The sequence below is a fragment of the Vidua chalybeata genome, chromosome 7 (assembly GCF_026979565.1).
Source record: "Vidua chalybeata isolate OUT-0048 chromosome 7, bVidCha1 merged haplotype, whole genome shotgun sequence".
In the NCBI taxonomy this organism is placed as follows: domain Eukaryota; kingdom Metazoa; phylum Chordata; class Aves; order Passeriformes; family Viduidae; genus Vidua; species Vidua chalybeata.
The window spans coordinates 24857813-24884524 of record NC_071536.1 but is presented as its reverse complement, the minus strand read 5'-3'; the positions used below and the strand labels follow the sequence as shown (position 1 = coordinate 24884524).

General features: G+C 39.9%; 3 protein-coding genes across 6 annotated transcripts in view; 1 reads left to right on the top strand and 2 right to left on the bottom strand.

Annotated features, from left to right (window-relative positions):
• MAP3K2 (mitogen-activated protein kinase kinase kinase 2) overlaps positions 1 to 3336 on the bottom strand; it is a 50387-nt gene extending 47051 nt beyond the window's left edge. For all 3 annotated transcript variants that reach the window (XM_053947524.1, XM_053947525.1, XM_053947526.1), the window contains exon 1: positions 3048 to 3336. The gene's annotated coding sequence lies outside the window, so the exon portion shown is untranslated. The remainder of the gene's footprint in view (positions 1 to 3047) is intronic.
• A 204-nt stretch (positions 3337 to 3540) lies between these two features.
• Positions 3541 to 26712, top strand: part of TMEM169 (transmembrane protein 169) — a 40270-nt gene continuing 17098 nt past the window's right edge. The window contains exons 1-2 of one of the 2 annotated variants that reach the window (XM_053948385.1): positions 3541 to 4055; positions 20030 to 20142. The gene's annotated coding sequence lies outside the window, so the exon portion shown is untranslated. Of the gene's footprint in view, positions 4056 to 18996; positions 19085 to 20029; positions 20143 to 26712 lie in introns of those variants that run through there. The other variant, XM_053948386.1, reaches the window with a different exon arrangement.
• On the bottom strand, positions 5812 to 26676 carry PECR (peroxisomal trans-2-enoyl-CoA reductase). The gene is made up of 8 exons (XM_053948388.1): positions 26556 to 26676; positions 23376 to 23509; positions 15827 to 15992; positions 14836 to 14917; positions 13203 to 13299; positions 10893 to 11003; positions 10172 to 10283; positions 5812 to 10055 (listed from the first exon to the last, which is right to left on the bottom strand). Exons 1-8 carry the CDS (start codon positions 26674 to 26676, stop codon positions 9967 to 9969), a joined length of 912 nt encoding a protein of 303 aa, XP_053804363.1. The 3' UTR covers positions 5812 to 9966.

Genomic DNA, 26712 nt, shown 5'->3' with positions numbered 1-26712 from the left:
TCAAGTAAGTCCAACTTCAAATAACCTCATCAAGATGGGCCCTAAACTATGCCACATGTGTATTTGTGGGTCAAGTATCTCTAGAGCAGTGGTTCCCATTTCCCAGGGGAATCCCTGCAATAACACAATACAGAACTTCATCTTTCCTTTCCTCATCGTCACCAATCTTCCTCCTGCTTCTAAAATATTACATTTAAGATTAACATATTAAAACATCCCAGAAAACCCTGCAAATAAGCATGGTTAGTCTAAGAAAACGGGTTTACATAGAGCCATAAACTTCATTTGTCATATTATTAAATCAAGATGTCATGTCAAGATCCAGAAGTGAGAAGTGAATCACAAATAACATGCTGAATTCTGAACACGTTCCCATGTTTCCAATGTTATTCTACAAGCTGTGTGCAATTATAGCATGCATGATCTATTTTGACCTTAGCACTACAAAATACAAAACATTAAAACAGCAAAAGAAGCATTTCTTCCTAAAAAGATTTTTCTTTCTTCTCACAGAAAAATCTGTGTTTAACAGAATTCACAGGGTTTTTTTTCCCTTTTTTTAGTTTAATACTCTGTCAGTTCTACTTGAGAATTTTAAAAGCTTGCATTTAGAAATTAAACGTTCACAACAGCAAATCTAATAGTTTGCCTAATTAGATAAACCTAGAGTCACTAGACAATACACTTACTTACATTAGCTTGTCATGTATATGAAAACACATGACATTTTCTGCAAATGTATTTAAGATGGACTTAAATTAATGATGAAAATGTGACTAGATGTAGTTATTTTTCTCCAAGAAGTCTAAACAAAAGATAATGTTAGTAGTACAAAATATCTAAGAAGATATTACTATAAAATATGTTCATTACTCCAAACTAAATGGGGATATATGGATACTTCTCCACAGATCAGAACAGCATTGGCTGTGTGTTGTGGAAGAGGGGGAACAAATGAAGGAAATCAATCTATTATCATTATCAGGCTGCATTTTTAAAGAAAACATTACTTTTAAATTCAGAGGATGCCCAGTTAGAGAGCCACCAAACAACTTGTCACAAAAACAGATTACTCATCACTTTTGACTTAGTTTGCTGAGGTAAAAAACCTACAGTTAATACGAAAGAAAAAAATATAAAACTTTAGATTGTCAAGATATCAAAGCCTTTTTCTCCACAGTTCTTCACAAATACTTATTATTAATGACAAGGTTTTAAAAAACAGTAATTCTGACTTGTATCTAAATATGAGTAACTTCTAGGAAATGATCAGGAAAAAATGTGAAGTAAAAACTCTAACTGTGGACTAAAGCTTCTGCTTGACCAACTTGCTCACTTCCTCCAGAGAAAACTATAACAAAACAATCTCTCCTGCATTTAGAGTCACTAGGCTTTAAATTCCACAAGCCTGTGGACTGACTGGCTTTCCCAACATTCATAGCAAAGAACCCCTGACACATCTATGACCAAAATTGAAAGGTTATTCATTTTTACCATAAATTAGCTTTATCAATATAAAAACAAAATAAAAAAGCTTGCTTACTGATATTAAACAATAACATAATGCTCATTTCACTATATGAATAAATTCCGTCACAGCTCTCTACCTAATAACATTTACTATAAAACGCCTAAGATTACCAAGCTATCCTGGAAAAAAAAGATTCCTCTGACAGTTTAGAAATCTCAGCAAGCCAAGGCAAGCAATGCAAAAACTTCTGTTTTCTTCACCTTGCTCTTCTATTAGTGCCAGGTAAACCACCTGTTCAAACACCAACACAGAGTTCATCAAGGCAAACTCTACACAGATTTTTCTTCTCAAGTAATGAGTCAATCTGACAAATATTATCTTCTTGTTCTGTTTTATCAACATACACTAAAACCTCAGGGGAAAAAATTAAATTAATTCTACGCAGCTTTGCTACCTGAATCAAATCTGGGTTCAATACATATTGGTGGCAGTCATCACAGAACACAGTGTAAAGGAAACAGGAATTATAGCAAGTTCTGATTTTTAAACAGATTTCTGAGGAAATCAGTTATTTACAGAGTCCCTGTAAGGAAAGGTATAGGTGAAAGCAGGAAAAAATAGAGAAAAAAAAAAGAATTATTCTAAGGTTTTTCAGTGTGGTACAAATACTAACTCATCAATGTCCCTTCCCTTAAAAATATCCCCAGGAAAGAATACTTTCTAGGGTATCTCGTTTGCAAGTGCTTTGACACAAGAGAACCCAAGATATTGTGCAAGACAAGCCTGTAGCCATTCACTCTGCTAGTATGTCTCTGCCATATACACAGCAATACAATTCTGAAGGCCTCCAACGCTCTGCAACGTGCTGCATTGTTTAAAGAAAAGAAACGTTGTAGTTGAGAGACATTTTCTGCGCGGACTAGAAATCCCCCTTATTTCAAGGCAGGCTTCTATTACCTTTTACCACCCTCTTAGAGGACACTGTATGATACAATACAGCTTAGAAGCTCTCAGCTAATTTAGCGCTTTGATCTTCAGTAATGCCACAGCCAAAAACTAAAAGAAGATTTATGAAGCGAGAGAAACCAAGGGGAAAACAAAAAAGGCAAAAAAACCTCCCAACCTCGTGGGTGCTGCAATGCACTTCAAAAGCACCACGGGAATAAATAATCCAACATTCACTTTTTCCCTTGACAAAAACATCTCGCAGAATCTGACCTACATACCCAATTCACAGCACTACCACTGCAGAGCAATTCAAAGACGAGAAACCACAGCATCAGCGAGCAAGCACGGGAAGGTTCAGGGTAACATCGAAATACTCGTCAGGCACGTATAACACTTAAGATACTGCAGCGGTAATGTAAGCGAGCAACATTAGCGTGTCTCCCGGCACCGCAAACAACTACACCGCCGCGAAGCTCCACCTGCACCGGGCCGGGTTCGTGCTGTCCCCGGCCCAGGCACCTCCGGGACGCCGGGACCGTCCCAGGGCCCGCAAGGCGCCCGGGCAAACCCGCCCCGGGGTTCCCACGCACTCGGGCCGCCCCCGCCCGCCCCCTCCCCGCGCACCGACCTATGTCACGGCGGAGGCCGGGCGGCCGCCGGGGACCCCCCGCGCTTCCCGGCGGCGGCGGGAGCAGCCCCGGCTGGGCGGGCGGCGCGGAGGGAGCGGCCAGGATTCCGGAGCGGAGCCCACCCCCCCGGGGGAGGGGGGGAAAGGGCCCGGGGCCTGCCCGCGCCGGAGCACGGCGGGGACGGTGACAGGCGGCGCCGAGGCCGGCGCGGAAGGAGCGATGCGACTCGGCAGGCGGAGAGGAGCGGGCAGGTGTCTCGGGGCGCTGCGGCCGCGGCCGGGCCGGGCCGGGGGGTTCCGTCGGGCGTGAAGCGCCGCGGCCGCCGCTGCTGCCGCCCGCGAGCTCCGCCCCGCGCGCCCCGGGCCCCGTGACGGGGAGGGAGCGCGAGGCGTCACCGCGCGGCGGCGTCACGGCGAGGGGGCGGCGCGCGCCCGCGGGCTGCGGGGGCGCGTGCGCGCCGGGACCCGCCCGGCGTTCGAGTCCCGCCCGGGACCCTCCGCGGCACCCCCGGGCCGAGGGCACCGGGGCCGTGCGGCTCCGCCGCCGCCGCAGCGCCGCCGGACCGGCCGGTCGGTCAGCTCGCCGCTCCCGGACAGGCGAGCGTAAGAGAAGCTCGGCCTAGTGCCGTTCCGCGGCTGCGGGATCGGCGCCGTGCGAGGGGAAGGTGCAGCGCGGTACAACCATTGCCATTGCTCACGGCAGCAAATCCCCCGCCTCTGGCGGGCCCGACCGCAGCCCAGCGCAGGACGCGCTGCCCTGACGTGCCTCTTACGGGGGCTGTGTGCGCTTTTGGGACAATTTTTTAGAACGGCGCTCTGCCGGCTTCAGGTCGCCCATTTCTCCCGGCACAGACTGACCGCTCTGCAGGAGGCACCTGCTTCCCGCAGGAAGCCGATGCATGCAAGGAAGAAGGATGCTACCCTCAATTAATCAGCGAGGAAGCAGTCCCTGATACGTAGCAGGGCAGCTATTAAAGCTACCCTTGCGGTCTGAAGTAGCCGATGACGGTAAATAATAGCATGGCACTGTAATTAGTTTTGTACAGATTTAACAGTAACCTTACAGGCATGAACCATTGTGTGTGAGATGCACAAATGACCTGTGCATGTTTAGCGGGTGCCCTTTGAGACACTGCCAGGCCTGGTGTGTTCACACAGAGCTGTACAGAGAGAGACAGCAGTGACCTGTGCTGGGGCACCTGACTCCACTGCTGCTCACCTGCTGCTTTCTAGGCATGTGCTAAGAGGTATTTAATGTGTAAGACATCAAGAGGTTTGCAAATCCTGGACAACCCCTCAAAATCTACCCAAAATGAGGGCTGGGGGGCTACTTTCATCACCCTTAACAAACCTGTGAAATAATACTTGAACAGAAGTTTAAGATTTAAATGTCAATTTGCAGTGGGAACCAAATATAAAACTAAGTAATTGCCCATTGAAGTCCAAAACCTGATTATTTTGAGATCTTCAGCCAAAATAGGCTGCAAAGAATGACAAAAGAAAATACCGTCATAGTCTTTAAAAGGCACTGAAGACAGCGCTAAAGAGCATCTGATGAAGCACATCCAAGGCACAAGGCACTGACTCACTGATCCTAGAGCCATCATGCAGGAGACATAATGATCTCAAAGCTAAGACACTTTGCTTCAGACTTGGGAAAATTGTCAGTGGTGTTCATGAGACCAAGAGTCTTTAATTAGGAAGTTAAAAAGGTGACCTTTACTGCCAAACAATAGGGAAACAGCCAAGAAAATGCTGACGTTTGATGCTCCTGCACCATCAAGCAAAATCAATGAGCCACAGCTGCTTACACAGCTTTGAAAACACATCCAGTGTTTCCCTTGCCTTAATGTTCCATTTCATTGCCATTTGTCAGCTTCAGTGTTTTGTAACTGGATTTAACTGATGAAGGAAGGCTTAGCAAATGGTAGGTTTTGAAGTCAAAGTTCTTTCACTACAGAAGAAGCCAGCAAGGATTGTAGAAGATCATCTTATATTCCTCTGCCCATGTGATGCTCTGTATTGCTGCACAAAGCCTGCCCAGCACAGAGCAGCATCCCGAGAGTGCCTTGCAGAGGTGATGTACATCCTGACAGGCATCAGTGTGATCATGCCATAATCCTGAAAGCAGAGCATCTTCAGTACCAGGAACAGGATAAACAACTAAATATTGACTTTGAGATAAAAAATACCTATCAACACCAAGGACCAGCACTTATGACACTGGCTCACACTGAGCTCAGCCCAAACCCAGGGGCATGGTTCTGGGATCATGTGTCATGCTACCAGAGCAAAATAAATCTTACAGGAAGAGCATAATTGCTGATTTGGAAAAAAACAGTAAAAAATAGCTGACAGGAGTTGAAATAAAGTATATCAGTTATTTATCCATTCAATTCAAACCCTGTACAGGTGACAGAAGTTGGGAGGTGTGGGGGTAGAAATTATAGAGTAAGCACATCTCAGGATAGTGTACTAAAGCAATTGACTGAAATCTGGCAGAATGGCTCTCCCTGAATTCCAGAATCAATACCTCAATGCAATGAGAGGTTCTCACCTCCTACATGTATTGCTTGAGGCTAACAAGTACCTGTATTAGTTGACACTAGAGCTACAGCTTCTAAACACTAAAAAGGAAAGAACGAGCCCCTCTTCAGAGCCATGCCATCACTCTCCTTTTTCTCCCAAGTTTCTTTGCCTCCCCACCACTCCTTCCTATAGATGGCACCGTATTACCACGTTTTGAATGACATCCAGAAAAGGGTAAGTTAGTGATTAATTTAATATATATTTAATCAAAGGAGGGGTTAACTGACAGAGAAACAAGCTGCTGGAGACAAAGCAGATAACAGAAGTCAAAATGGCTTCTTCTGGGAACTGCAGTAGGGTAAAGCTCGAGATGCCAAGACGTTATAACATAATCCAGAGTCTTTCCTCACCAGCAGGAGGGCCAACAGTCTGTTTATAAACTTAAATCCAGCTCACATGCATTGAGGAAACAGCAGTATTATTTCAAACCTTTGCTAGTCATGTGTGCTATGCTCATCTGTCTTCCATGAGAGAAGGAAACAAGTGCCTGCATCTCACCACTTCCACCCAATCCAAATGCACCATCACTGTAAGGCTGATGCAAAAAGAAAGGAAAAGCAAATATCTTGGGGAGCACAGTCCTAAACCACTGCTGGAAGACTTACAAAAATGTAATACACACTAAGTGATCTTGGGCAGCAGTACTGAAAGATTTGTCTGCTCCAACGCCATCACTGAATTTTATGAAGCAACTCATTTACCTTTAGGACTCAGCCATTTTCAGGAACACTGTTGACTTTACTAATAAGGCAATTCCCCTAACATCTGCAGCACTCAGCCATTTAACACAAGGCTGCTATTTGAGATGGCAAGGGGAAACTGGGAGATGCTGATTAGAAGTATATGAAATGACACTATCTTGCAAAGAGCACACTTTCTTAAAGATTATAGGGGATATTCTGTGTGACTGTTCAGAAGACTAAACACAGCCATAAAAGCTTGTAACAAGCAATGGTTGCCTGATATTTGTTCATTTACATCTTAAAGCAGACAGGGGACCTTACTGCAGAATGACACTGCACAGACTATTCTCCCTTTAGCAAACACAACTGTTAATCTTGAAAGAATGAAGATTTTTACAACACAGACTTCATTTTACACTAAGTAAACCCACAGAATAATCAGACTTCACTTTATCCTAAATAAATACCCTGAATGAACAATATTCTGCTTAAGAGTACAGATACAAAGAGTATCTGTATCTTATGTAAAACATAAGGCAAGTGCAGTTGACAGAAATTGATAGAAGTTCCCCTTCAGTGAATTACACTGCTGTCACAAATGTGAAGTTCTATGACACATATTCAGATATAACACCAGATCGTGGTGTATTGTAGCAGTTGGTAAGCATCTATTCATCCATCAAATGAATATCTGATAAAAGATAGGCAGAATAGGCAGAGGTTTAGCCAGAGGTAAATACTAAAGCAAACAAAAAGAGATTTCTAACAGAATGGTAAATGTAACTGTCATTCCAACATTCTTCTCTTTGCTCATTACAATTATACAGTCCAGCAAATGTTTACATTTCAGTGTTTGGTCAGCAAATCTTGATTCTTCCTGAGGTTCCTTAGCCCTTTTCTCATAGTTGCTTTCGCCTCCCTTGTACAATAAATCAAATAAAATAAAGTCCTGTTCTCTGAACTCCAGATACCCCAATCTTAAGGTCAAGGATGTTTTTGCTACCACACCCATTTCTTTTAACCTCTCAATGCCCTTTGATCAAGGGCTGTTGGCATAGGAAGAGCGTTGCTACAGTTGATATTATCTGCAGCACTACAGCAGAAACCTGAAACATTCTTGCTGCCAGCTGACACAATACTGGGTTTCTGCAAGGTGCTGCAAAACTTTTAAAATAATTTTAATCTACGTAAAAGTGGACCAAAGAGGCAAGACCAAAATAAAACCTCTGTTCTGAGAATTAAACACTTCATGTAATCCATGGTGCAAGATTAAAACAACAAAAACAAAGTAAATCCCCCAAAATACAAATAAAAACAAAAATAAATCCAAATAATAAAGGAAAGGCTGTGATTACTGCAAAACCATTACAGCAAGGGATTTACTATCCTAATATATAAACAATTGTGATTAAAATGTTAATATTATGCACCGTAAGCTTCAGCTCATGAGGGAACCTTGATATTATTACTGGGGAAAAAAAAGAAAAAGCAGAGAAAAGCAGACAACACTGATGTGTCCCCTTCTCCTTCCGAGGATGTATTTTCCGTATTTTTATAACAGATTTACCCTTAGAGTATTCTGATTATGTTATCCTATTGCACTAAGCTGAGCACATTACAGCTCCACAAATGCTGCCTATTTCAACTTCCTGCCAGTTAAAAAGAAAAAGCACACACAGCCTCTTCTAAAGAATTAACTTACATCTTCTTAGTACATCCATTGCTTTGCTGAAAGTTGAAGAAGGCAAGGTCAAATTGTATTCAGCACAAGCAGAAAGGTTTATTATAGTTTTACTTGTGAAGAAATTTATTAACTGCAGACTGAACCTGTCTCCCACACAGGAGAATGCTCACCTTTCTAATGTTCTCATGATTTCCTGAGGTGAATGATTAATTTCACCATCATTACATATAAACTTCCCCTCTTTATGAATATTCACACTATAGCATAGTTAAAGAGGAAATTTGCAAGATTAAAAATTGATGATTTTCACGTTTGTACCCAAATATTTCAGTGAACATTTCTGGGATATAATATAAGTAATCAATTCACTTCCATTTCACTTTAAAGCCACAGTACATGGCTTAGAAATGTACCATAGAAACTCACAGTCAAACATAAAGAGGAAGTAAGTTCCACAAGTCTCAAGCTTATTCATGTTAACCTTCTTTTCCAGAAAGATGTCAAGAATGTCAAAACGATGTGTTAATAAACTAAATAATTTCATTTGAATACAATGGGCTAGACTTCTAGAGTAAGTTATCTAACAAGTGCATTTGCTTCCAGGAATCTCCTTGCTGAGTACCCTGAACTAGTATTTGCAATAAACAAAATATACCTTGCACAAGAGGTTTGAAAAAAGTTGGCTTTACCTCTGTACCAATTTCTCACAGTCACATAAATGACTGTTCAGTTACTAAGGAAAGAGGATAAAGCAGAAAGAACACACATGATGGCTCAAACTACCCACCCCCCCCCCAAACTGGCATTCATTTCATTTTCATGAAAAAGCAATCTACGTGTACCTATATAAGAATACTGAGAGACACGAAAGTCAAACATCTTTGCAGAGAAAAACCAACCATCAAAAATGAAGTACTAAAAGTACCCTTCTATAGTAGCAACTTGATTCCAGGAATTTCAGTTTTTACAGCAAACAGAGTCATTACGTAATTTTTGTATTTTCACTAAAGTGAGCAGACATAGGAACATTTGCCTTAAAGTGAACAAAAAATTTACAAATATAGCCTCTTCAAGTGATGTATTACAAGACTTCCGTTTTTTAAATGGCATCTCTGCATTGTTCACAAAAACCACACTTAAAGATAGTAATGAAAAAAATTCTGCTAACATTGTAAGACAACAAGTATGGATAAAAGGTGTTTTGGCTGGCAAATGAAGAATTCCAAATTTCTCCTTTACTAGTGTAGCATACTGCAGAGAGCACTACAATATACACCATGGATTTTGCATGTTAAATTATTGAATCTATACAGTTTTCCATCACTGCATTTATTATCTGCTTATTCTGTTATCAAATTTAAGTTGCAGCCACCTTAACTCCATTATGTCATTATATCTTCAAACAATTCAAAACATTCAAAATATGATATGACATATTAGTTTGAAACATTAATAACAGTATTCCATCTTATTTTTATTTATTTTCAGAGAAATACATACTCTGCTTGGTCTTTAAAACCATTGATTAACACTCAGTATGTGGCTGAACAGAAGTAGTGTAGAGCTAACCCTGACCCAAGGGTTACTGATGCAATTAATAGTAAAATATTTAAATTACCTTCTCTGTAAATTCATCAAGGACAGAAGGATTCCTAAACATTCCTTCTTCACTGCAAAATAAGTATACTTTGTATTCCCTTCTTGCTGGGATTCTTCATTACTTAATGCCTGTGCAAATGGATGGTCTTTTACATCTTTTCCCTTCCCAAAAGACTGAATGTTTTCAGAGTGAGACTTTTCAAAGAAGACATGTACAATGTAAAGACTTTCAAAAGTTTTAAATATAAACCAAGAAAAATCAAGGCACTTAATGTAGTTACATATAAGCAAAAAAAATTATTACTGAGAATAATAAGGCCAAATCACAATGTGAGATTATTAGCAAGGGTAATATCTCTTTCTTTTACAGCTTTGCTTTGAACTTGCCAGAAACAAGCTTTTTCAGCATTTCAGAATTTTTTCCTTCTGGTGGTGAGGGCCATCTGTCATGATCTGAGGAAAACAAATAAAAGAATTTACTTTGTTGATTGAGAAACTAGACATCTTACTTTTGTGTCCTGTACAACTTCAGTGCCTTGAAGGGCATTATTTTGGAGCCCGTTTCTTACCGGGTATTTCTAGGCTATGGCCGTACAAACTCTGGCCACCATCCACGACCATGGTTATCCCAGTTATGAATGATGCAGCTGGAGACAGCAGGAAACATACTGCAGGAGAGATCTGGCAAAAGAATGACATTTTAAAATCTTAATTTTAAAATCTCAAATTTTAAATTTCTTAAACTGACGGGAATTGTTCATGTCAAAGAAGCTTGTGAAAACTTTGACAGGCAAGATCTAGTAAGATTTTCTACTTAGTAATGAAAACTGTAACAGCCTTAAAGCTGTCCTTCCAGCCACAAACATCAAGTATTTAACAGAAGAAAACCAGAAAGCTGTCACAGAGCAGCATCAGATACCAAAAAACAACAAAAAAGGTTGATCAGTTTATCAAAGATGCACATTCTTTGTGGAAGAGAGCTAAGTGTATTTAAGATACACTTTTTCTCCCTTAATATTCATTCTTTCAGTCCTTCCTGTTGAAGTCAACTTTTTCAAGAAATAATGTCTACTGTCAAACACTTCAGCTGTAAGAGGCAGCTGAATGAAATTTTCTGTACTACTGGTTAAGTCTCTCACTTGGCAAAACCACACATTGCTACAAGCTTTCTTCTTTTTAAATATTCCATCACAGTGCAAAATTAAATCTTTTTTGTTCTCCATATAATGAAATGGCTTCAAAATAGAGACACAGAAGTAGGCAAATCAGAAGCATTCTGAAATACATTACCTCCTCAGGAACAGCTGACCTCTTGGCAGGAACCTTTGGTATGCTCTTTAACCACATCATTACACCTTGTTCTCCATAGTTTGCAACAGCAGTTTCCGAAAATACCAGTCCCTATTTAAAAACAGCCCAGTGAAACTTAAGTTCTCTTGCATACATTTAAACTGATCATTCTAAAATTGTGAAGTTGTCAGTACTGATTTTCTGTGGGACTGAACTATCTAAAGAGCACTTGAATACAAGTTTCCGAATGTAATGGCATAGTATAATTCATACAAGAAGGTAATTTGGCTGCCAGCCACATCTCCGTTCAAGCACAATAATTCTGATTATTCCAATTCTCTGCTGTCACTTCAATAACAAAAAAGTGGAGTTTAAAAAAACTCAGATGCTGCTTTGAAATTTCAAGCATTTAATGTTAAATTACAGCAGAAAACTACAAAGCCTCAAGAATAAATTCTCAAAAGTTTCTTGTCATCTGTAGGAGCACTAGACCGATTTATTGTGACTTACAGAAGCAGACAGATTTCAGTCAGAATTCTGACTCTCCTTACTTAGCTGCTCCAGAAGCAGAAAAAGATGACTGTGTTTGCTCTGGTGACCACACAGTCACCAGAGTGACTGGTGAGAAGGAAGTTCTGAGAAGGAAGATGGCAATGTGAACACAGAGTTACATCCACCAGTTAGGACAGAACTTTTGGGACTCAAGTTTAAGCAAAATAGCAAAATTTGAATTCACCCATGAAGCATATACTAAGATTTTGAAAATCTATATAACCTGTATAATGTATGTGAAACTCCTTCTTTCAGAATGCTCACTTCCCTCTCTGTGTATCCATTCCCTACAGGTTACTCTCCTCCCATAAAGCAGTAACAATTTTGAATTGTTACCACAACCTGAGGGGTCCACAAAGGTGACAGAAGTATTATTGTAACTACAACATGGACTTTTGTTACCAGCATAGTAACAAAGCTAGCAAATACTTCTGAAAGAGCCAAAGCTCTGAAGTGTTTGCTTGTCAAAAATGTCTCCTGACATGTGCTATAATATCTAATCAGCATGATTCATTAGGTAATTAGCATGCCTGAAAAGTATATTCACATAATAATGCTGTCTTAATTACTTACTTCCCCAAGACTTGATAAATCAGAAAAAACAGATAAACAGGAAATACAAGTCAGTGCATCTTAATATTTAACATGTCTCCAGATGAACTGGGTCTCACAAAGGTTACATAAAAGCCTTTACCTGAATGATTAACACACATCTGTCATTAAGCATTCTATGCTATGCCAAACAAAGCAAGCCAGATGTTTTAGGACAAGAAGCACAACAGAATACACAGACATTCTACAAAAATAGTAGCAAGATCTTCCTAGAGATCACTTAAACAAACATGACACTTCACTTATGACACTCACTGTGAAATAAGCTAAATTCTGACTGTAGAAGTAGCTGGACAAAATTTTTGTTTCCTCTTTAATTTCAAGGGAGTAAACATGCGAAATAAATTGTGGATAAGAGAAAATTACAACAGATCACACATTCTCAAATGTCAAGGCTAGAGCTTCTATATAACTTTTGTATCTGCAGCACTACAAAATCTGCAGCTCTTTCTATACAGTTATTTAAAACAACTCTACCTGCTGTCTACTTCCTCAGAAATGTGGCAGGCATATTTTAGGTGACCTGTATAGTGGTTTCCTGTCTGCATGAGTTTTTTATGAAAAAAATCAAAACGCACATTTTAATATATGATTTCTCTGAGAGAAGGTACATCCAACTACAGTCTCTTTATATGCCTAAAGCTAAACTAACTTAACATGTAGGAGACAAAGTAAAAGGCATTATGTGAAACATTCAGAGATTTTCAAAATAAGTTTGTAAACATAGGTGAAAACCATCAGCATACCTGAACCTCAAACAGAAAAGGTTTCCCAAACTCAGAAGTAAAGTATCCATTACTAAAAGACAGAGCACTCAGTAATTTTATGTCAAGGCTTTGTAAGACAGGTCACCAACTCCTACCAGTATTATTTCATTTAGCTATAAAAAAACTAAAAACCAAGCGTGCCAAGTCAAGGCAGAAAGCAGAAGCAATTTTATCCCACATCCTCTGACTCATCATCCAAAAGTACAAAACACTGTCAAATGGTCCAAAGAACACAGTAAGGAAATTATAAATAAACAAATATATAAATAATCTACAAACAGTTACTGGTAATAAATTTAAAAATCCGTTTTGGTCCAAAAGCTCTAACTATGAACATGTGTAATAGCTGATTTTAATCAGACTATTTGCCATTACTTACGGGAGCAACACTGTTGATTCTCACTCCACTGTGAGCCCATTCTAAAGCTAAAGTCTTGGTTAGATTATCCACTGCAGCTCTTGCAGCTCCTGAGTGCCTGTGGAGAAAAGAAAGCAAAGGAAGCATCTGTTCCGTTAGCTAGGAGTGTTCAGTGTTAATTCTACTCATTAGGGTATTCAGAGTGGTTTTCTGTGGCTGGACCAAGCATCTGGAAAAGAGAGACTCTCTAGTTTCCAAGTTTGACCATAGCTTCACTGTTTAAACAAGCCATGCTGTGATTTCCTGTCATTGCCAGAAATACTTAAAATCTCTTTCCCAATGCAACATGGGGTCAGCTACACTCTACTGCAGGAGAAGGCTTATAAAAAGAGAAACAACTGAAGTTCAAACTGTGTAAAACTACCTGTAGCTTGCACAGGTAAAGCAACACGTGGAAGAACAGTGGTCTGGAAGATTGTTTTATTCATGACAAACATGATTAAAGTAAATCACTATTCAAAAATTACTGTAGGTGGATGGAGATAGAGACACGAGAGTTAGAGTGAACTCCTACGCCTTGCTACTGTAGGTAACCAGTCTGAAATGATTACAAGCTTGAACAAATGGAAACAAAATTACTGCAGTAATGAATTGTAAACAGTTGTAGTCAGAGAAAATAAATAAATTTAGCAGCTTTAGCCTAGCAAAACAGACTAAGAGAAGACAGATACAATAGCTTCTCAAATACAGGGAAAGAATATGAAAAACTTAAGAAAAACCTAAGATAACTTATTCATATGTTTAGGCCAGAAATACATAACCTCCAGGCACACTGTGAGGAGGCATGACAACTTCTATGCTCAAAATTAATATCTATAAAAAACTCCTATCAGGTGACTTTTGGCATGAGTGGTGGCTGGACTTGTAAAGGCATATCTTTTTCAACAGTACATTTCTGCAAGAATTTCCAACTCAATTTAATTTGGAAGTAGTTTTGTCTATCCATCTACATACAATGGTTACTTAGGAAAATTTTTTCACCGTTATTCAGAATGAGCTTGTTTTTCCTCTTAGTTCACTCAAACTGAAACATCTTCAGCCTATTTGCCATGACAGTTGAACCAGATACCGCAGTGGAGATACTCAAATAACTGTAGCTTCAGCACCACCGTGTGGATCTCTCTATTTATTCTGTACTGTGAAGAACAAGCTAGTGAGAAAATATGCTGCTGTTCCTTAAAAGTGCTGGTTTTGAAAGCATTCAACCCTGAATGAGGATGAAGAGAGATAATGCAACACTTGTTCAAAATATATTTTTATATTTCTTCAACAGAAACTCAATTTCCAAGTTAAAAAAAAAAAAAAAAAACAACAAACTAAAACCAGAAGAAGCCATTTCCAAATAAAGCTTCACTGGCAAGTCTTGCTTCATAGTTTCTTACAAACAAATGGAGAGAGACCAGAGATGCCATCTACTGGATTATTAAGAGATCCCCACACATACAGCCAAGTGATACTCTTGCTCTCTCTTGACCTAACTACTGTATTTCTATACTCTGTTGCTGCCCAGTATACACCTTTCTGAGGTGTTTAGGAACAGTTAGTACTTCTGGGAGAAAAATATAGGAAAGTATAAAAAGAAAATATATATTACGACATTCCAGGAAAGCCATTTCTCACGGCAGCAGTAATGTTGACAATGGCTCCTCCATGTTCCTGCATCCAGGCATTGTACACTGTATGAAGGAGGAAGATAACCTATAAATATCAGAAGAAATGCATACAAATGAACTCGCCAACTGGAAACCAAATTTGGAGTCTTAACTGCAATCACACTACACATTTGTCATACTGGTTTGGAAAAACAATCTGCTGCTTGTACCACAGCCTTGCCAATCCAGAGGTGAGGCCATGAGGCAACAGGAACAGTCGAGGTAAGGCTCAAGGATTGTAAAGAAGCACTTGATGGAAATCAAGATTTCATGTTTCCATGTAAATTACTTTACTTTCCACATTCCAAATGCTATCTGAGAATGACATACCATACTTAAATTTAAGCCTAAATTTATATCCCTGAAAAAACTATTTTCCTATGTTACGCAGTGAATACAGGCAATGAAAGTTAAGTGGTTTTCTTACAGTCTTTTAAATGAATATCCAAGTCAACTGACTTCCCAAACCTGGCCTTAACCAGATCATGCTTGCCTAAATGTATGTCTGTATTTATGAACAAATGTAATATACCATTTAATGCAAAGCTTTGGATGAGATTCAGGAAAACAAATATGCACTGTCAGATAAGTGCATGAAAAGAAGAACTCATACAACTACCAGAACCACTAGGTTGGAAGAGACCGTCATGATCATCAAGGCTAACCCGTGCCCTAACACCTCAACTAAACCATGGCATCGAGTGCCATACCAGTCTTTTTTTAAACACACCCAGGGATGCTGACTCCACCACCTCCCCCACAGGCCATTCCAGAACTTTATCACTCTTTCTGTGAAAAACTTTTTCCTAATATCCAACCTATATTTCCCTTGACACAGCTTGAGACTAAGGAGACTTGACATTTCTTATCTTCTGGTATTTCTGTAAAACACAAAACCAAATAAACGTAAAAACCTTAATGTTCAGACCTTACCTGCTTTGCAGCAATAGAAGGTCCCTGTCAGATTTGTGTCTATCACGGCATTCCAGCCTTTTGCACGGATGGCTTCAGAAGGACTTGCAAACTGGCCCCCTCCATTATTCACCAGGAAGTCAATTTTCCCATGCAGACTCAGTGTAGACTTCACCAAAGCTTCTACCTGAAACAGTATTTGTTAGTGTGGTATGCTGATCAAGGTCTACATCCAAATTTTTTCTCAGACAGTATTTTCTCCCTCATGCCCTTTTCACAGAAAAAGAGGAGGTCTAGCCTTCAGAGAGGCTGTAAGATTGGTATGACAGGTTTAGGCAGCCAAGAAGGACTGGGCTGTATCCATGTTTACTTAGGAAATTTTGCTGGTATAAGGCAGGTGCTGCATAGAATACCAGCACCCAAAGAAGAAGGGGATTTAAGCTGCTGAAGATTTATAAAATCAAACAGACACAAAAGCCCACTACATATGACCTACTAAGAATCTCCTGATGTTTTTCAGAAGAGTGGGGGTGTTCACATGAGATCTGCAAAAAGTTCCATATAAGGTAGCTACTGTTATTTTTATCTGACCATTTTAAATAGAAAACCTAACTCTTCTTGTGGAGTTTTATCATCCTTATCTAGAAGTTTAGCATATTCACTACAGTTCTGACATATGAGTTAACAATAGCTGGTCTTCTTACACAGAGCAAGAAAGTTAATTACCCTAAAAAACATGAAGTCAAAAAAATGCTGGAAATACAAGTTGTTTTGTTTAGCAAAAATATTATTGCAAGATAGTAGCAAGAACTCCATAGCAACAACTTAATAATTTAATATTTATCTCAAGAAATAGGAAATGGGACAACATGACTGTTTCCTGCTTACATCATCAATCATAACTAGGCACTATGCATCAGTTATTCCTACTCAAGCATATATAAAAAGATAACCTAGTATCTGTGGTCAAAGAAAAACACAGAACAAAAAAGCCCTAAAAAACCAAACAGGTGGAGCAATGCTGCCACTCAAACAGATTGGGCTAGGGGAAGATATCAATCAGCCTTTTTTTTAATTGAGTTAGCAATAGAACACCGGAAACAAAAAAAAAGTGCAAGCAATGCATTATCTGTATATCACAATGAGTGTTACCAACCCAGTCTCACAAAGGCTGCCTAACTATTTACTTACTAATCTTTTATTTCTAACAGCACAGAATGGTTTAACAGGACAATATGGATCCTGTAAGGATGCACCTCTGGAAAGAAAAAAAAAACCCTAAACAAATATATAGTATAAAAACTAGTGCCTGCTGATAAAAAATGCCTTAAGAAAATAATTTCAATACCTAAATCCAATCTTCAAATTCTGAATGTCATCTTATTCCTCACTTATTAGTCACTGCAGGTAGTGGGATGTGAGGAAAAAACGCAGAAAACCAAAACATCTGTGACAGCAGTCCCAAACTCACAGCTTGCGAAAACAGCCACGCCACAAGGACGTTCTGGCATTTACTTTTCTCTTGTTGTGAGCAAAGGAAAGTTATGTCTGGCTAGGCAGCAAAAGTTATGCTTTGCTCAGCAATATCAAACTCTTCTCCCTGTCAGTCTGAGAATGTTGCTTTGAATATTATTCTCTGTAAGTCACTGAAATATGGGCTCATTTATAGAACAGAAATGGTTTCAGTACAAAGAAGATTTGCACAGACTAAGGCTATTCAGACTGTGGAAAGATGAGAGAGAGAGAGAGAGAAGGAAAATTGCTAAGAATGATAAAAAGAAAAGACTGAAAACCAATTAGGAAGAAAAATCCACTGAGAAGAGACATTAAAGCAACTTTTCAACAGCTGGACAAAATGTATGTTTTATGCTATAGCATATCAATTCAAAATGGTTCATATGTTGCACTTAAGGAACTGTTGTTGTTCCTACGTGTTGCACCATATTCTCAGGAAAAACAAAAACCCAACAACAACAAACACATAACAGTTCTGCTTTCTGAAAGCCAGGAAAGGCCAGAAGGCTCTCCAGTGACAGCTCAGATGGCTTCAACTGTAGCAATCTTCACAAAGTCTTCTGTGCTGTAGAAAAGCATCACTGCCGTGCTTCTCCCAGTTACAGTAAACATGGTGACAGCAGCCAGCAGCACAGGGAGAAGGAGGGTCTGGTAGAACACATTTAAATCACAGTGACTACTAAAGAAGATTCTTTTCTATTGCTATAATTAAAATATCCACTTGGAAAAAACTTTTTAGAAAAGCAATTAAAGAGTCTCTTTGGAAGCAAAGCAAAGCAAACCAAAGCTGCATGAAGCAGAGCTACTAGTTTAGGACATTCTTCTGAAAAAGACAGAAAATAACAAAATCAGGCACTTCAGACATAAGCAGAAGATTGGAACACTGCAATAAGGAACTTTTGTGTGTGACTGCAACTTAGATGTATTATGCAGTAGCACATACTCACAGACAACTGAGATGACAGCAGTCACCGACTCAGGGAAAAGGGACAAATGTCCACATGCATTCACAGGTCACCCTGAGTGAGCAAAACACACAGGCAAACAACCCACTACAGATTGTTAGAGATTTGTGATTTGGTGGCTAGAGCTAATAGGCATTCTGGCACAGTGGTAACAGGTATTTTTACTGTGTTACTGCTGTGTTATTTAAAAGTACAACAACAGGAATCTCTTATCCACAACTCCCCACCAAGCCAGTCTTTCATTACAGGCTTCACACAGACAGGCATTAAGTATTTATAAACCAACTGAGCCTATGCTAAGCTATAAAGTTGATTGGAAAAGAAAAGCTGCTGGTGAGCTCAGACACAAGGTATGTGCTAAGTAGCACTGTACTGAGTCTGTCTGAAGTTGCCTTCTTGATGTCCAACTGACAGATTTTACCCTCGGGGTCTGGTCCAGCAGCAGGTTCTGTTGCTGGAGTTCAAGTATGGAAAGGAGACACCATGAACAGAATTCTGAATTGCTGATTTCAAGAACAGCTGTGGCCTAACAGAAGTACAAGGATTTATCTTTCACTTACCTAGACATGTAAGCTTCTACTTATCTAGGTGCCAGTTAAAGAAATGTTTGTCCACAGAGTATTGCAAAAAGGCTTTAGAAGTGTAAGGATTTAAAGAGTACTGCTGCCTGTCTCAAAACACTGTCAAGGCCACAGAAGGAACTTACTATAAGATGATAAGCCACCAAAGCAGGAACTTGAGAGAAGCACAGAAGGGAGGAATTTGCAACAGGAAAGCATTAATTCCAGGCCTAGCAGAGGTAAGATCAGGTTAGAACATCTTGGTTAATACATCCAGACAAAAATGCCCACTGTGGCAAACTGTGGGAAAGGAAGCAACTGCTCACACACATCACCCCAAGTCATGGGAACGGCACCTGTGACCACCCCATGGGTACTTGAAACTTTGCCAGTGTGAAGGTGGTACCCCCAGAAGACTGACAGGACACTGCTGCATCCACAGCTTGTGACTATCATCTGCTTGGTTTCTGTCTCTCTCAGTCTCCCTCCCTTCCTTCCACCCCTTAACTCAGGCATTTATTCCTCATGTCTTGTCCCAGCCAACAGATTTTGGTGTAGCTCAAAATTTAAGACACAAAAAGAGATAAATAAAGATACACATGCACACAGAACTGTCTGGTTTGCATCTCAGCAAGAGCAAACTGATCTGCTCTCAATACATTATGAGGCCAGGAAATATGCAAACAATGAAAATCACTTCAGCTTCATAATCACTAAGAAGCAACATCTATCACTATATACACTCCAAACCACAGGGAAAGGGAACAGGTGAACAGTTGCTGCTCCAGGATAAGGCCCTATGACAGAATATAGAAATATATTCTGATGACAGCATAGAGAAACCTTAAGTCCTTTTATCCCAGAACCCTTTACTCTGCCATTTTTAAAAATAAAACAGATTTTTTTATCCTTTACAGAACACTCAATGGAAAACTAGTCAAAAGCAGCAGCAAACTCATGACAAAAATAAGCCTGACAGGTTATGCAGTGGTTGAAAATCCTCCATCAAGCAGGATTATTTCTTGCACATTAAACAAAAAGTAAGCTTTGCTAGAAAGCAAAAGGACTTCTGAGGATGAAGATTTAGAGACTTAAAAATATTAATTCATTAAGCTATTCCCATGATATTTGCCATCAAGTTTCTGCAGTAATTAATTCACTGTACCTTCTTTGCCTCATTCTAGGCTAGAAAGAGCTCCAACAAACATTCTGGACTACATGATGAGGGATGAACCTTCTAATGCTTGAATTTCACAGATCCAAACTAGAGGCATGAACCGTGTCATCTTCAAAGCAGGTCAGTTACTTTAAGATTTGCAATAGGAGGCAAAAAATAATCTTTTGGCAATTTGAAAGCACCTTCATCTTTCTTAAATTTTCCCTATTCAAAGTCCCTCCCTCCAGTTTAAAAAATTCAAACCAGGACAAAATTTATAGAGACCTTTAGAGAAATGCAGAACAACTGATGGAGAAGGAGGGCTCAAAAAAATGACATTCTGCAATAAGAAGAAATGGCTTGTTCCTACAGGTGATCAAGGTGGCTTCCTTTAAAACAAAGATTTACTCTTAGAAAAACTTCTGAGATGTCAGAGAAAATGATATATTAAATGAATTATGCAGTTCTTCAGGAAACTTCCTGGGCTTTGAAGCTTGTGATAGATCACTTCTGACATCTAAGGGAGTTTGAACTCCTATTTTTTTTCTGTTGAAACATTTATAATGTTTTTCTCCTGCACATGTTCTTTGGTACCTGGTATAAGAACTAAGAAGGAGGATGTAGTGACTCACACGGAATTCTTGCAGAGGCTGTTCCTCTCTACCCAACAATGTGCTCCCATGATTTCTGAGGTAAATACTCTTCACTCATACTAAGCTGAAAGCAAACAATGAGTTGTAATGTTACTAATGAGTAGCACACAGACCCAACACAGTTGTAACTAGTCTCACTTTTTTCGTGAGGGAAACCAAAAGTTGACATGCCCTCCCATCCCCTCTTACACTGTAACAGGAAGCTCTTCCTGTATTTATGAAAATAGTGAAGTGAGTTATATTACTGTGTTACCTCTACTCAGTATTTGCCTCCTAGGCTAGAAAAATCCTTAACAACATCTTTTACTGATTCCTGTTCCTATGACTCCAAGTCCCAGGCACTAAATTTTAAGTTAAGAATGGAATATGTTTTGAAAGTGGATGTATAATACTCTGAATCAAAGTAAAAGCCCAAAGGTACTTTTCCTCCAGTTCCCACAAGGCAAGCAAGTGCAAATTAGGAAAAAAGTACTTTTCACCATTGCTGCTCTAAGAGACATAATAAATTAGCAATAGTAAGCAGTGGGAGGTGGAAAACCTGCCATATACCTCAGTTCTGACAGTTCTTAGCAGTGTAAGTTAACAATTGTTAATTTGAGTTTATCTAGTTTACACTTAAAAACCAAAGTGTAAGGAAGCGCTATCCTCACTAATTTGAGAGCTGAAATTTGAGAGCTGAAAACACAAATTTCTGGTCAAACAGTAAATTTAGAATTAAGTAACACATGGCCAAGACTTAGCAATCTTTGAGAATCTCAGCATTAAGAAGAGAACAGAGCCAGAGAGGCACAAGCTAAAGAACAAAACTTACAGGAAGTCTCTAACCAATAAAATATCTGGTTTTGGAGACGGGCATCTGGAATGGAGAAATATCTACCAGGCACACAAGTTCTTATGTTAATATGCAACAGAAATTGCATTCCTTATTCAGATTGTCAGCAAAAGGCCCATGAAATTTTTATAGTAATATTTTTCTAAATAGGACTTTAACAGAAATAAATAAGAGCAGTTGCAGAACTGAAGTGAGTCAAACCATAAGACTAAATCAATGACTGAAAAGTTCAAGACTAGAGTTTAATTTGCCTTTATCTTCTGAAGTCTCTCCACTGATAGGAGACATCCAATAGAAGCTTCACTAATATCATATGAAAAGTTCTAGGAAAGTTCTGGTGTGCCTGTAAATGGGTAGAGTTTAAATTTGAAACAGGATAATTCTATGATAAAACTGCAAGGTAATAACAAAGACAAAAGTTTCTTCAAGTATCAGTATGGCTACCCATTACACAGAATAATGCCTAAACTCATTACACAGCATTATAAAGAAGGCTGGAAAATCACCTTCAAAAATTTCCAAAGCCACTTATGCCTGTTTTGTTAAACAGGTATTTAGCCACAATTAAGCAGCAAACAAAGAAGGAACTGCAGTTTAGTGGAGATTACCCCATTTCACCATCTAAGCAAGCCCCAAACCATCTCCCAGAAGGCTGTAGTTCCCACAAATCAATTTCACACTCTTACAGAAATGAGATTCACCTCCAGAAGGTTATTAAGCAAGCCAGAGTACTTTCTACAAGAAATAGACCTGAAAAAAAGCTTAAACCTTTTTTCCTCTTTACCGCTCCTCTTTCCTGTAGCTTTAATCATGCAACTTGCCCTCTGACATCTGCCATAACCTATTATGTTGCACTGCTGATGCCAGTAAATACACACCTAAAATTCACTGCTAGGTGAAGTGACATACTGCACAGCCCCAGGGTTCATCTCCTTCAGGAGAGAAAGTCGGAGTATATCACTATAAATACTTTATGGCACGAACTGTTCCACAAGGGAAGAATTTAAATTTTTATTTGTTTTATGGCTATATTTTAGGATAGATATTTCCAGAATCCTTATAGCTACTGAAGGTCATTAATGTCTAGGTTAAGGGAGACCTTGAGTGGTTTAGAAAAATGAAGCAATCAGTGGTTATTGGAAAATTTTCTATCTGTCTTCAAAAAGTCAAAAATCCAACCTGAAGCTGGACTTTTAAATATTTAACTACAGAGATAAAAAGAATTAGGAGGTGTATGCAGACTTCTGAAGAACCTGGATTATGTACTTTTGCTCTTGATCTTCCATTTTCTGTAATATGAAGAAAAGATTTAAAAATCAACTTGAACAGTAACAGAGTTTGCAATGAGGCATGCCTCAAACTGTAACCAAAATTTCTGACATGGCTATAATATTATATATCTGTGGGGTTTTTTGGCTTTACTACAGGCCAAACTGACAATGCAGGGCACTTGTGTCAAGTCACAAGCATTCGGATTCCATGCTATACCTTCCTGTTTGAAGGAACTATTCTGAGGTCTCCATCTTCACAAGTTTACACCCACTCACTTCTGTCACAGCAATGTGACAAAGAATCATGCTAAGTGGGCTCTGGCTCGCTGTAGAACATGCCAGTTCCAAGGCCTGCATCTCCCAGAAATACCAGAAATACGTAAGCGTGATCAGAAAAATATTTGCCAATATTTACAAATGCTTTTTTGCTTAGGTGGCTAACAAATGTCTTCCCTTGGGAAGCACACCTAACCAGATCAATTTAACTGATCTTTGTTCCACCTTTCTCCTGATCTAAGCTACTTTTGAGAAGGCTAGAAATCTTTAGAGATCTGACAATTTATATATACAATATGCTTTTGGTACGTTAAGCCCCAGAACAAGGTCACTCATCTTTACCTCCTCTTCTTTGCGGATATTGCACTCTATGGGGGTCACTTGGGCAGGACTCATGGAAGCAAATCTGGTATTCAGCTCTTCTGCAGCGGCTTTTAATCGGTCAAATTTACGAGAGGCAATAACAACACTGCAACCTGTAGAGACAAAATGAAACATCATTCAGCTAACAAAATGATGCTATTTTTTTTTTAGTAACATCATGGACATATCTTGTAGGATGTGCATTTATTAGTCACTGACTAGAAAATAGAGTCTTGAAGTTCTTGCAAGAAAGAGAAATGACTGATGTCAGATGCTTCTTAGCAACAAGATCCCTTTGTGCCAGGAAAAGAGCAATTAAAAAACCAAGATTTCCTCTCCTTCCTGCAGAAGAGAAGATAGCCTGTGAGTTGCAGAGTCAGCAAAACATCTTTTAGACATCACTTCTGCTGCTTCTGCTCACAACTGCCTCATTTATCAATTAAGTGATTTAAAGATGTTTCAGCAGGTCTTGATTACAAAAAATGCTTGCTCTTAGAACCACAAAAATAATCTTCTTGTACAACTGGCAATAATTTTGACTAGCAGTGAGGAAATGTAATGGTCTGGTTTTTAACTACAGCGACTGAAGGAAAGGATAATAGCCTCACAAGATTAATCCCTATCTGCAGTCTACAGACAGTGGGAACAGAGCCCTCCCTGTGGCACTGCAGAATCCTAGCTGCAGAAAGGAGAGAAAAAAAATAAGGCAGGAGCTCAAGTACTCTTTTTTTTTTTCAGCATTTGGAGGCAGAACAATTCATTTTACAGAGAAAAACAATGCAGGTGCCAAATTTAAGTCAAGCACTCATACTGAAACCAGTCTAATTTCTTCTGTCACACTAGTGGACTCAGGACAGCTTTAAGGCTTCAGCAATTGTTATTACACAGACTAAACCAAAGGACACTAAATTAATTCCCAGTGCAAATCCAGCAGGCATGCAATATCATGCAATGGATAAGCAAATTATTAGACAAGCAGACATGGAGGTCTTGCTCCTTCCATCATCTTAGTAATTCAGCAGAAAGCAGAAGTAATCTCTTCATATCAGGTCTGCTGCACATCTGCTTCAATATAAACCATCCTCAACCAGAAAAAAAAAAAAAAAAAAAGGAAAAGTTAGCATCTTGCCAGGTGTGGAGGTTTCCCCCCTCCCTCTGTTGCAGAGTGGAATTTGGCCTCTCATGCGATCAAGCAAACACCAGAATCAACTCAAAATAACTAGGGGGAGGAAAGAGCAGCAAGCTGTTCATTTGACTCAGGCTGTCTTGTGAAACTATGTATTAAAAAAAATATTAAAAATAGAGGAGTTTAATTCTTCCAGGGAGAGGCTTTACAACTACATATCCTTAGGAATAGGAGCTTCACCTTTAACTAGCAGCCATCTTAAAACAACATATATAGAGACAGTTGTCTCTGAGGTCTCCTGATTTTTTTTTAAATTAAGAACTCCAGTCACTTGCACAACCACCTAACTAAAAAAAAGTTCATAAAATGCCACACACAATTACCAATTAACACAGAATACTGAATCACAGTAGCCCAGCTGTATTTACTAATTTAAGTGCTTATTAATACACACATTGATATAGAATAAGGTCCAGTAAGAGTCTATATTTTTGCTAAATGTACTGATTGGGAGAGGGAGAGATGCTAATCACTGAAGAGCATTTGGTACATACTGTGCAAGCTGACAACGTCACTTAATTTTCTTCACAAAGAATGACCAGACCATTTCCTGATAGGGTCAGGGAAAAGGGCACAAGTTTCCAGATAAAAGGTTTAAATTTGCCCAGAAGGCCTCAAAGGAGACTGGTTATATAAAAAATGTATATCATGACTAGCATTATGTGTCACTGCTCCTATGCTTGTAAGAACCAGTCTCCCTTACCCGAAGTGCAGGGTATACATGGCAATAGTTCCTAATCATCATCTTGTAAGGAGTAACATGCAAGTCTACAGGTAAGGAAGGTTACTAAGTCAGTTTTAAGCCCTTTATAGCTCTTTCTTCATTTCTCATTTTCTTTCTTCATTTCTTCATGTGCTTTGTATAGATTTGTTTTCTGTTGTGTTCTATTTAGGCTGTTACGGACACACTTTTGTTATTGTACTTTGCTTGAAAAAAACAGCAAAGATCAAATTAAGCACAATTTTAAGATAACTGGGTAACATCACCAACCAACAGAGTGATGATGCTTAAAAAGTATCTCTTTAAAGCAGCATGTAAGGACACCTTAAAAAAAAAATACTCAGTTCCCCAATAATAGAACTAATCCTCCATTCAGCTGTACAAAGCAAGCGGAAAGCTGCGGCACAAAGGCCAGGAGAGACAGAGATGTCTCCCAGCACAGCCTTAACAAAGAAAGCTCTTTACGATGCAGTGCAGTGGTGCACATTCCAACAAACCACGGGAGTGTGACACCGAGAGGTGTAACACTAGCGTTGGTATTCTGAAGGCGCTGAATCTAATCATGACAATAAACTATCCAAACCCCATCTGATGCCGACCATCCCTAGCACTGATGTTGAAATCTGCAGGAAAGGTGTTGCAAGGTGGATGTAGGATGTAGGAGTCATTTCTACCTCTCCTGGTCTCATATCAAAAAGTCAGGAGACTGCCTTTCACTCTAGGTTTTACCACTTCTCTGTATTCAGCGTGGAAAGAAAAGCTACGCCGTGCATCATTAAGATGTTCTTCAATTTCAGGACGTTCCTGAAATCGCAGACACTGAGACAAGCACCACGTCTCTAAGATAGAGACTGTGCGGGCAGCAGTTTAAGGATGCTGCTCTGTAAGAATCAAGGTTCAACAGCCTCGTAAATCCTCCAGTTGAAGCAAGACGAGAAGTCACTGAAGATAGAGTCTGAGAGAAAGGGTCCTGGTTTAACATAACCTCACTGACCTCTGTGTTTAAAATAGCGAGTGTTTTGCGGGCCAAAAGGCACAGTGCCACATCAACCTCACCTCGTACCCCTTGCTGACCCTGTCACAATGTCCCAACCACGGGCTCCTTGCACCGTCCCCGAGCGCCGTCAGCCCCCAAAAGGCAGCACAGCCCGCGGGCACTTCTGACGGCCCCTCAAACTCCATCCGCCCTCCCAACACCCGCCTGGCCCCGCGGCCCCACCGGGGCTTCCTGCGGAGCCCGCCCCGCGCCCACCTAGCGCCAGCAGGTCGGCGGCGATGGCCTTGCCGATGCCGGTGCCGCCGCCGGTGACAATGGCGACCCGCCCGCTGAACAGCCCCGCCGCCAGCAGCCCGCGCCCCGCCGCCGCCGCCATCTTCCCCCTCCTTCCCTCCCTCCTGCCGCCTCAGCC